Genomic DNA, 12,285 nt, shown 5'->3' on the forward strand with positions numbered 1-12,285 from the left:
TCATCACTCTAATATTGCTATTGATATTTGAAAAAGTTCAGTAAATGATATTTTAAATTTCGGATCATATCATCAAACTGTATTGAGACGAATTCCATTGCAAACGAAAATAAACATCTTTCATGACGAAAAAAATTCATCGGATTGATAAACACTTTTAGTGATAAATACACCTGTTCTCTTTATAGTCATGTCAAAAAAAAACAGTAAGTCAATAGGTTAGTAAAATGATGTATCGATTTATTAAAACCATTTACTAACCTAAAAAAATATGTTCCAATGCAAATATTAGCTTTACTGTAATTAAAACACTCACAGGAATAATGTCTAATAATAAGTAATTTATAATTTTGTTGTAAATATTGTTTAAATAACCCTAACTTGGCAATGCAGCACTCAAATTTAAATAGGTGTCAAACTGTAGAGAATAAAAAGTTCTTTCAAATAAGGTATCACTCAACCCCTATTGTCATTTAAGGTTATAGATAGGGAATTAAAAGAAGCCAAGTGATTTCTAAGTAAAAAATTGTTCCCCCTCGATAATAAAATTGACATGTCCTAGCGATTTTATAAAAACCTAACCCATTTTAAGATAATAGGGGTGGGAAGTTTTCAAATTGACAGTCTGTATGTTTATTGAACAACTGGATAGAAAACTTGCATCAAACTGCTTTGCAATTAGGATAATCTCCATTGAGTTATATAAAGGTAAAACTAAACAGGCGTATTTTGCATTAATTGAATCCCATTTACGGTATGGCATTTATTTTTGGGCTTCTTGTTCTAAACACTTGATGCATACATTATTTGTGTTGCAAAATAGGGCAATAAGGTACATGTATAAAATCGAAACTACAGATTCATGTAAGTCTCTCTTTGTTGCAGACAAAATTTTAACATTGCACTGTCTCTTTATACTTAAAACAGTATCTTTAATACACAAGAAATATGGTGGCAGTTTGAGTCAGGATTTGTCTTTTCACTCCACAAGGCATTGACACACAGGGTGCCATGTGCCATTCCAAATTGCCCCTGGTTCATGACTCTGTTATACAAATAGTCGTCAACTTTTTAACCATTTGCCTATCAGAATAAGACAGATTTTTCAGGCTCATAGATTTAAAAAGAAAGTCAGGAAATTGCTTATTGTAAGACCCTATTATGATATTGAAGATTATTATAATGATACCTTTTAATGTATTGAGTTCCTACTGGTATAAGTTTGATTGTTTTTTTTTTAGCTTTAGGTTTTATCAGCCCTTTATTTTATTTTATTTTTATTTGTGTGTATATTTCATATATTTTTTGTTGTTTGTTGTCACCTAGTTTTATTTTTTTGTTTAATACAGCTTTGTTCACAACAACAAATGTTATGAACAATAAAGCATATTTTGAATTTGTAATGTATTTTTTGTTTGACACTATTTATTTCATTTACTAACATAATTCTGAAGTAAAGATTGTTTATTATATTATTATTATTAGGTTTATTATGCAAGATGCCTTATCTCAAAAGAAATTGTCGCCATCAAGAAGATGTCGTTCAATGGCAAACAAAGTTTGGAGAAGTGGCAAGATATCTTGAAGGAAATACGGTAAGAAAGCAAAATTTAAAAAAAAAGTATCCCTTTATAAATACTTTTATCCCCCTTAGATTTCTTAAACAACTAAAGCATCCAAACACAATAGAATACAAAGGATGCTACTTGAAAGAGAACACTGCTTGGCTTGTGATGGAATATTGTCTTGGAAGTGCTTCGGATATCATAGAAGTTCATAAGAGGCCTCTCAGGGAGGACGAAATATCGGCTATATGCGATGGGGTCCTCAGAGGGTTAAGTTATTTACATGAGTTTGGAAGAATTCATAGGTAAAATTTAGGCAAACTTATAATCGTAAGTAAAATGTGATTAAATATAATTTTTAGGGATGTTAAAGCAGGAAATATCCTCTTAACAGAGAATGGCACTGTGAAATTAGCAGATTTTGGCAGCGCGTCTATAAAATGTCCCGCCAACTCGTTCGTGGGGACTCCTTATTGGATGGCCCCTGAAGTAAACCGTTTCCTATTTATACATAACCCTGTTTAATTAAATTTTTTAAGGTGATTTTGGCTATGGACGAAGGCCAGTACGACGGAAAAGTGGATGTTTGGTCACTAGGTATCACCTGTATAGAATTAGCCGAAAGGAAACCGCCTTATTTTAATATGAACGCCATGTCTGCTTTATATCATATTGCCCAGAATGATTCCCCGACGTTATCTGCGAACGAGTGGTCCGATAAGTTTAAGCATTTTGTGGAGGCTTGTCTACAGGTAGGAAAACGCTTTCCACATTATCAAATATAAATTAAAGAAACGCAATTACAATGGCAAAACAATATTTCATTAAAACTCTCAGACCAAGATGATTAAATGATTATTTTCTTGCAGAAATCACCTCACTTAAGACCGAGCTCCCAACAACTGCTCTCTCACCATTTCGTCACGAAACACCGATCCGCCAACGTGTTAATCGACCTGATCCAACGGACTAAGGCGGCCGTAAGGGATCTGGACAATTTGAATTATCGCAAAATGAAAAAGATCCTGATGATCGACAATTGCGAAACGGAGAGTAATATAGACTCTCTTCCCGATGTCGATGATCAGCCGGAGGAACCCATGGGCGGGGACAGTTCGAAGAGTAATTCGGTCACTTCAGAACATTCGGTACATTCCGTCGGAGTATCGGCAAGCAGCCAGTCTAGTAGCACCAATAGTTTACCTGCTGGTAAGTTGATTATTTTTTTTATTCATTAAAAACAAGTGTAGTTGCTTCGCTTTAATCATTTTGACCCATTGGTATAATTTGTGAAGGATTTCGATCTTGTCAGCAGAGAGAGTTAGAGATATTTAAAAAAAAGTCTTGATAGTTGCGACTCAAATATAGTCGCGCTTTTGTTTAGCCTGAATAATTTTGAATTATTTTGGAGTTTTTATCTCAAATTAAATAATTAAAAGTATATAGTGTTGGACATTAGGACCTCCTGTAGTGGTGGAAGTGAAGCCAGATGCAGAAAACAACATTTTCTGAACTTTAACGAACGTGTTTTTCCGGTTTTAAAGGTCAATCAGAGAGCTTTGTTGTCAACTCATCTAAATTTTTGTCAACAGACTCACAGTGACCTTCGCATTTATTATCAGATTATTAAAGGTCTACGAACGAAAACAAAATCTTTTTATAGTGCAGTTTTAACCTACGTCTTATTTTTTGCTACGTCTACGTCTACGTCGATATTTTTGCTATAACCGAGACGTGGCTAAACGATAGCATTCCGATTCCAGAACTTTTCTCACAGGAATACTCGTGCGATAGAAAATATGTAAAAAGATGCGACAATCATGGAGGGGTGTAATGCTCGCTATTAGGCAGAAGTTTGCGGTCTCTAATTTAAAATTGAGGCTATGAGTGCAAAAACGGACTAACCCCAATATTATTAAGTGCTAAAAAATAGGTTAAAGAAAAATATGAAAATGTAAGTGCGAAAAAACCCTTTTAAAAGGACATTTCTGTAGTTCGAATTAATTGAATGTTCTTGAGTGTTACTTAAATTTGCGGAATTTGTTTTAAATTTTTGGATATGGCTAATATTCGATTTTTCTATGTAGATTAGTACATTCTGCATTTAAAATAGATTGGGTTTTTTAATGGGTTACTATAGATTCTTCTTCCTCAATTGGGCCAACTACTTCACCTCCAGTTGCTTGAGCAAATGACCTCAGATTTTTATAAAAATCTTGGTATGAAGGAAATAAGAATTCCATTAACTCAAGGAGATCTTTATTTTAGCTTCATTAATGGCATAACCATTTGGGTATAAAAGAGGCAGATCCTTAATTTCCTTGGAAACAGATTTCCTTTTACTAAGATCTACTGTGTTAAAATAAACCTCTTCATTATTCGAGTACTTATACTAAATAGTATTGGGAAAAACTAAAATAGTATTGGGATAATCTTTTCTAAGCCTTAACCATTGGATTTTGAGCCACTCCACCATTGTTTTTGTTTCAGATACTTTTCTGTTTATTATGTTACTTTCAAGTTTCTTGGTGGAAAAAAATCTTGACTTATCCATTTCTATTATGGTAAAGGGTTTTTTTTCTAGCATGTCTTATGACTGTATGCCAGTCTTGAGGTATAAAGACATGTGGATGGAATTTCTTTTCTTTTTCTATGAATCCGAAATCTTTGTCGCATGGTAAATAGGAATGACCACTTACAAGGATTTTATGATCAATTTCTTTCATAGTAAATAATGGAGATGCAGTAATATAGTTACATATCAATGAAATTTTTATATTACGATTCTGACCACCACATTGGTCAGAATACATAATAAGTCTTCTCGATGTAACAAAGTTTTTTATGTAATATAAAATACAGGATCCCACCTCTTGCGGCCTCTTGGAAGCAATACTTTCATCCCATACAAACATGAACGAATTATTGGTTCCCATTTCATGTATATTAAAGCAGTAAGTCCATAACTGCCTTTTATAGTAACAAATGCCTGTGGTAAGTACAGGTGTAGGACGAGTCTTCATTAGATCAAAACAGATGACCGTTGCGTTTCTACTTTTTGCCAGTTTAGTGTCTTTTTTTTAAGGTGTCTCTAACACATAAACTTCTTACTTTTAGCAGCACGGTGGACTAACTGAGGATAGTCCACTTTGCTTCTTTCAACTTTTATCAATAATAAAGTTCAATAACTAGTTTAGTGCTGCCATCTCGTAACGAAAAGGAATAGGTCGTTTGGTCCACTGTGCAATAAATAGATTTTAACTTGACGGATAATATTCTACAATAAAGTCGATTTTGAATTTTTGTGGGTTAGTCCGATATTGCACTCATAGCCTCAATTATTACTTCCTCAATCGATTTGTAATATAGTTGATATAATAGGTATAAAAATAGTGACTGACACCAGCTGCCTATACACTATTCTCATTTATATACCACCAAATCAAAATATTGAGACGTACGAATTATTATTAGAATATCTTTCGTCTTTAACATATCTTTATCAGGCTAAGGTAATATGTTTGGTGATTTTAACTTACCTGAGTATAGTAATACGAGACACTTAAATAGAAAAGTTGCTTTAGCTAATAACTTTATAGAATTTTTTGACTGGCAGCAGCTGAATTCGGTATATAATTTTCAAGAGCTAGATTTCGTTTTTTTACTAGATTTCGTTATTTCGCCAACTCCTGAGTTTTGTTCCGTTGAAAAAATGCCATGATTGTTAAAAGAGGATATTTTTCATCCATCACTTCTTATTAAATTTAAAACCACTTCTAATAAACAATTTCACAATCATCTTAAAGTAGAAAATGTCTTCTATAATTTTAAAAGATCTGATCTTAGATTACTATATACTAGTTTCCTGGAAATAAATTGGGATATGCTCTACTCTGTTAATAATGTCAATAAAGCTGTTGAACTTTTTTATCAGAAAATTTATTCTTATCTAGATAAATACGTTCCTAAAACCTCGAAAAGAAAGCTTTACTCCACAAATATTAAGACCAATTAAGCATGAACATAGAGCCTGGAAAAAATATATGCATTCTGGCAATCAACAGGACTTAGGTAACTTTCGCAACTTGCGCATACAAATAAAAGCAGACATTGATCACTCATATAAATCCTACTGCTCTAACCTTGAGCAAAGTCTTTCTACACAACCAAACAACTTTTGGAAGTTGATTTTAAGTTCACAAAAAAAAAACAGTTATATGCCATGTGATATGTATGATCAAACTGGTTCTCTCCTAACTGACCCACAAAAAATAGCAGACTCCTTTGCTCAATTTTTTTATAACTCATACACTAGCACATCCCAACAGAAGATAACTGAAATCAACTACTCACATTGTGATACTATTAACATCACATCTTTCACAGAAAATGAAGTACTAAGTGCTTTAAAGTCAGTTAAGCTCAAAGCTATAGTTGGTCCCGATAAAATACCTGCATTTCTTATATTTGACTGAGCATATGCTTTTTGTAAGCTGCTAACAATATTGTTTAATCTTGCCCTCAGAACTGGAGAATTTCCTCTAGTCTGGAAAAAATCTTAAATTATTCCTGTTCATAAAAAAATTATAAGAATTTTATCGATAACTATCGGCCAGTTACACTTATTTTTCGAAAGATTTCGACCGTCTTGACCATTCCATTCTTATATCAAATCTTTCTGACCAATTTGGGTTTTCATCTCGTTAAACTTCTCTTATCTCACCTCACCTGTCCTCAACATGTTGAATGCTTTGGACACAGCTCAACTAAAATAGTCGCTTCTTCAGATGTACCACAAGGATCCATATTAGGACCTCTACTTTTCAACTCATTTATTAATACCATTTCTAAGGACCTAGAAGTAAACAGCTTATTATATTGTGATGATAAAAAATTTTACTGTAGAATTGATACTATTGCATTAAACTCCAAGCAGCCATTAACTCAGTGAATGAATGGTGCAAGAATAACAACTTGCCTCTAAATGCTGTGTAGTCTCCAACTCCTTAAAAAAGAACTGTGTTACTTACCAATACAAAATTGATAATGTGACACTACCAAGGTCAACCCACTTCAAAGACTTGAAAGTAATTTTTGATAGCTCACTTTCATTTAGTTTTCATATTGAAGATATCATAAAAAGAAGATATAAAATGCTGGGTTTTGTAGTCAGAAATTCTCCATTATTTGAGAATATCTCTAGCATTAAACTCGTGTAATTTGTACTACTCATGTTCGTTCAATTTTGGAATATTCTTCCCAAGTCTGGTCGCCATACTATCAGAACCATATTCAAGAGCTTAAAAATATACAGCGAAAATTTCTTAAATTCCTTTGGTTTAAATGCGAAAGAGTGTACCCAGAAATCGGCTTCTCACATGATCGTTTGCTTGAAAGATTTAAGGTAAAATCCTTACAGGAAAGGAGAGATTCGGCAGATTTACAGTTCTTACATAAATTAATTAATGGCGTAATTGACTCGCCAGAGATCTTGCAACTTCTAAATTTACACACTCCTCGGCTATCAGCTCGCAGTTCTCAAACTTTTTACCTTTCAATACCTCGAACCAACATTACAAAATTTTCGCCTATATGTAGAGCTTGCAATACATATAACTCTATACAGAATCAAGGCGATATATTTAACTGTAGCCTAGCCGAAATTAAAAGAATTCGCTTAGTTTAGATAATCTTGGTTTCTTCTTTTTTTATATATTTATTAATAATTTATCATATCTATAATATTAATTTTATTTTGATAAGATGGCTTCATGTTTATATACTTTGTTTCCACTCTATTATTGGAGTTTTTCTGTTGAGTGATGTAAATAAATAAATAAATAAATGATGTTTCTTTGACCATAATTTAAGCAGAAAATGGAAAAGGGTACTAAATATGAAGTGTGAAAATAAATCTACCAACATGAAAATCTTTCCATGTGATGGATATGCTACTAACATATTCATAAAATTCATTACTGAAGTATTTCATTCTGACAATGGCCTTAAGGATAAACTAAGTTATGAACCTGATAATATTCCTACATATTGCCTCAAAAGATGTGTTTTCAGTTTAGCAAAACCTTTGCGTACCCTTTTTAATTTGTCACTTAGATTACACACTTTTCCTGATAAATGGTGTGACCATAGTACAATGACTTGCCCAAGAACTAATAATAGGAAATGTATTAATTGCATTCGAGAGAAATACTAAATACAATACCAGAAGCTGGATGTCAGTCATGAGACCAATAGTCCCGATTGTCAAACATTCAAATGTCACGTTCAAATACTCAGAAGTAAAATAAACTATGGCAGGCCATATGGCGAATAACATATCAGAGGTGGAGATTAGTGAACAACTAGACGTGTTAGATAAAAAATTTACAAGGTACAAACAAATGTGTTCAGACTTAAAAATGTAATTAATTCAAAAAACAACATTTTGTGCATTATATATCTCAACATTCGTAGCATTAATAGCAAATTTCTTAAAACATTGAAAGGGTAGAATCAGTAAACAACAACTTTGTTTGAGTTCAACATGTGCACAGGGGCAAGGGGGGTGTTTAAAACATATTCATCCATTCCCTGTTGTTAAGTTTACACTCATTTTCAAAGGAGGAAATTTTCAGCTATGTATCAACACATATCATAATGTTAATTTAACTTATTGATGTTAGACTTTGGATTAAAAATAAAAAGTAGAGATAGATATATGTTATTCTGAGCCCAGAAGTAACACCTTCAAAGCAAAAAAAATTATTAACATTTTTATTCCTAAAACCGCTTCTAAAAAATTTGAAATGGCAATATCACAGGCAAAAGCTGATGTCTTGAGAAATGTCATCTTGGCAAACTTGTGGCTTTGTGTTTACATTCGGCATTTGTGAAGTTCTGTCTTTTTTCTTTAGTTTTTGGTTGAATAAGCAAAAGGGTAAGTCATTCCAGTGTTTTTGTGAATTGTTTCGATAGTAAAAACTTGTGCCGTTTGTGCCGCACCATCGGAAAAAGCCGATCTTTTCACAAGTGAATACCGATATTGTCATAACATCATATCAAGGGACAACCGTCGTCATAAACGTAGAATAATAAAAACTTATTAAGAAATCTATAATACATAATTATAAAACAGCTTTTTTTAGATAAGTACCTTTAGGCTGGTTTCAGACGGTACCACATCGATACCATTTATAGCGCGCGATAAATGGTCGCGATATTGCTATATTCATGTTTTTGAATGAGCCGTTTTCATACATAAGCGATACCATAAAATATATGGTGACGACGACGCTTTATGCCGTGTGCACGCCATTTGTTCTACTAAAATCGCGCCTTTTTTTGTCGTCGCCATTTTTGTAGCAATAGATGTCTTATGCGATCCTACAAACTACTCACCATAATGTTGTCGCGATTTATCCAGTATCATTTGGACAGCGTTACGTGTTGGTCAACATGGCGAAAAAAATTAATTGAACAAAGGCCATGTCTATGGGATAAAACAACAGACGATTATAAAGGGTAAAAAGAACAAATGCATGGACAGAGATATATCAATTTTAATTGATGGTTTTGACAATATGCAAGAAGACGAAAAAGTGGAAGCAGGTAAGACACAGTTTAGTTCTAAATAGTATAAAATTTATATTTATAAATATAAAATTTAATTTTAGTGTTAGTTTGTTAAACAAAAGCTTTTGGCATTTTAAAAGTTTTGCAAGGTTTATTGTAATATTTTTACGAATTTATTTAATATTTTATACCATAAAATAGTTCTCTAAATGATATTTTTCGTCTGCTAATGTTGGTCTAATCATCCGTCGTTAAGAAGGCAAAAATAAAAATAATTAATTTAAAACGAAAGATACATAACGTGCAATAAATTATATTTTCGCTTTTCTGACGCTTAGATTATGTCCCCCAAATGGCCGTAACAAATGTTCACTCAGGCCTCATCTCCAACCAAGGCAAATGGCAAGCTTATACTTGCATCTCTTAAAATAGATTGGTTGGGAATGTTCAGAATGCCATTTTTTAAGTTTTTATAAAATAAGGTTTCTTGAAAAACCGAGGAATCACAATCTTTTCCATAAGCTCCTATGTCAACATACACAAACTTGGAGTCCGCAACTGCCATTAGAATTATGAAGAAATAATGTTTATAATTAAAGTTTATGGAGCCACTATGTTGGAATTTTTGAATTCTCGAATTTGTTTTCCATCTACCGCTCCAATGCAATGCGAAAAATTTGACATTTTCAAAAAATATTCTGAAATATTCAACCAGTCTTCTTGGGAAGGTGTAGGCAAGTATTCTTCTCTAAAATGATTCCATAACTCTTGGCAGACCGTTCGAACACATTCACTTATTGTAGAAATACCTAACCTATAGGTATAATGTAGGTCCGTAAAAGTGTTTCCACTCGCTAGGTATCTCTAAACAATAAGATGATTCAATTTTTAATTTTAATTCTGGAGCAAGTTAAAACTTGCAATAGAAAATATTACTTAAGACAAATAGTCAAAAAAAACATATTATATTGTGCAGATTTTTTGACCGCCATCATATAACTTTCCAAAACAAATAAATATATTTTTTGCAGAAAAAGCCATCAATTGCAAATGGAAACACATTAGAGATGCTTTCGCAACTTCGTTGAAAAAAAAGAGCGGGGATAAGCGACTTAAGTATTAGTACGTGTACTTCGACTAACTGCAATTCTTGCTGAAGATTTTAGAGAAAGGTGATACTGCTTCTAGTATTTGCGACAATACCGATAATCAACATAGTGACGATGAAGAATCATCTTTGTTGAATCAAGGTAAAAGTACACAGCTAGGACCAAGTTCTTCTTTCTCTAGAAAACGAAATAAAATATCAGAATTGGATGAAAACAGAGCGATTTTAAAACCTATAGAAGCATCTTCTCAAAATCAGCCTCCTCCAGAAGAAATAGATGAAGATACAGCGTTTTTTAAATCTGTAATATCTACGGTAAAAAACTTTACAGAGGACGAAAAGCTAGAATTTCGTATGGGAGTACTAACATTGATTAAAGAAATTAAAGGAAAAAGATACGAATGTCAACTCAGACCTGTATCAGTAGGCTCTTCTCACCTTACGTCTACATCTTATCAGTCATCTTATCCAAACCAGACACCGAAATATGGGTGCAACTCCCCAAGAGATTATATATTTCAGGATTTATCAGCGCATAATAATTTTCAATAACTTCATTTTCAATATTCATAATTAAAATATTATATTATTTGTAAAGTTAGTTAGAATTTGCATCATTTACGTTATTTGTAATAAAAAAATAAACGTTGCTTACCTTATAATAACTGCCAACATTTCTTTGGGAGGTATACTTAACCTCATCGTTGTATTTTTTTTAATAGAGTCCAATAAACGCTCCAGTAGGTAATTAAAAGTTTCTGGGCTCATCCGGAAATAATTGAAAAATTTTTCTTTATGTTGAAGCAATTTTTCAAAAAAGCAATTTTTCTTGCTTGTAACAAAGGATGTATCCAGAAGTGCCGAGTTTTGTTAAAAGCACAACGTCGTTTTTTTTTCTTCTCCTAAAAAGAAGCGCTAACAAAGCTACACGTTTTTGATCCATGGCACTTTGGAACATACTGAACTCGGCAACAACGCAAGATCTATTATATTATATGCTAGCTTTTTATACTTGTGTGTGAAAAATAAATACCATATGGCTACCATTTATCGCGCGCTATAAATGGTATCGATATGGTACCGTCTGAAACCAGCCTTACTCTAATGAAGTACGAAAAAACGCATGAAGAGTCCATAATATTGTTTATAATTTAAAGCATAATCTATTAATAATAAATATTTATCATGTAAATATTTTTTGACGACGTCACTGGTAAAGACTACTTGTGTCGGTGGAATCAACAATGCGAGCGAGCGGCGTTGCGATGTTATTGCATTTTTCTCTAATATACGTTATCTACATTCATTTAACTTTAAATGTTGACTTCGTTATAAAGTATATTATCATATTTTATGAAAAAAAAAGCTTCATATTTTATTAAAGAGGAATAGTATTGTTTTGCGCCTGTCAAAATAAGTGACAAATTTTTATGACATTATAAAGTGTGTTTTTTTTGTCATTTCTACATAACCATTTGGCACCATTGCATCGGTCATGTTACAATCAAACAAACTGCCCATAGTTCCGAGGCAATGCTAATTCTAGCCTTTCAATGTTCTAAGGAAAATCTTTTTAAATTTTGTGTCATTATTATACTAACTGAGAGGTAGTAACTTATAGGTATACGTAACTTAAGGTAGCGCAGCCTTTAACTTAATTACAAAGCTTAATGATAATAACGCCCCTGTCATGTCACAATAACGAACTAACTCTAAGTTAGTGTTCACTTTCGCAGGGGGCGCTGAAGACGGTAGCGGTACCGCCACCCGACGTCACAACCACAACCGGCCGCACATCAATCACGCGGCCGCCGCTGCGGCTCTGGGCGAGCAGCACCAACACACCGCGAATAATTTCGCTACGATCCGCACCACGAGCATCGTGACGAAACAACAGAAGGAGCACATGCAAGAGGTGAGAGAATAGATTTATTTTTTATGACATTTATTTTGATCCACCCTAACTGCTACTTCTACTTAATTGAGGCGACCAATGCCAGAACTATTTTAATCCTTGCATGAATATTTGACCCCAGAAGC

At 33.1% G+C, this 12,285-nt stretch overlaps 2 protein-coding genes across 4 annotated transcripts in view; both read left to right on the forward strand.

Moving 5' to 3' along the window:
- The window catches only part of LOC126747097 (uncharacterized), a 326,191-nt gene that overhangs the window by 28,087 nt on the left and 285,819 nt on the right, over positions 1-12,285 (forward strand). The gene's annotated exons all lie outside the window — the stretch shown is intronic.
- LOC126747021 (serine/threonine-protein kinase Tao) overlaps positions 1-12,285 on the forward strand; it is a 96,401-nt gene that overhangs the window by 17,565 nt on the left and 66,551 nt on the right. For 2 of the 3 annotated variants that reach the window (XM_050455504.1, XM_050455513.1), the window contains exons 3-8: positions 1,486-1,595; positions 1,655-1,870; positions 1,928-2,054; positions 2,105-2,317; positions 2,435-2,774; positions 11,967-12,160. In XM_050455504.1, coding sequence (XP_050311461.1) covers positions 1,486-1,595; positions 1,655-1,870; positions 1,928-2,054; positions 2,105-2,317; positions 2,435-2,774; positions 11,967-12,160 — 1,200 coding nt within the window. The remainder of the gene's footprint in view (positions 1-1,485; positions 1,596-1,654; positions 1,871-1,927; positions 2,055-2,104; positions 2,318-2,434; positions 2,775-11,966; positions 12,161-12,285) is intronic. The other variant, XM_050455517.1, reaches the window with a different exon arrangement.

Source organism: Anthonomus grandis, chromosome 2 (genome assembly GCF_022605725.1).
Source record: "Anthonomus grandis grandis chromosome 2, icAntGran1.3, whole genome shotgun sequence".
In the NCBI taxonomy this organism is placed as follows: Eukaryota; Metazoa; Arthropoda; class Insecta; order Coleoptera; family Curculionidae; genus Anthonomus; species Anthonomus grandis.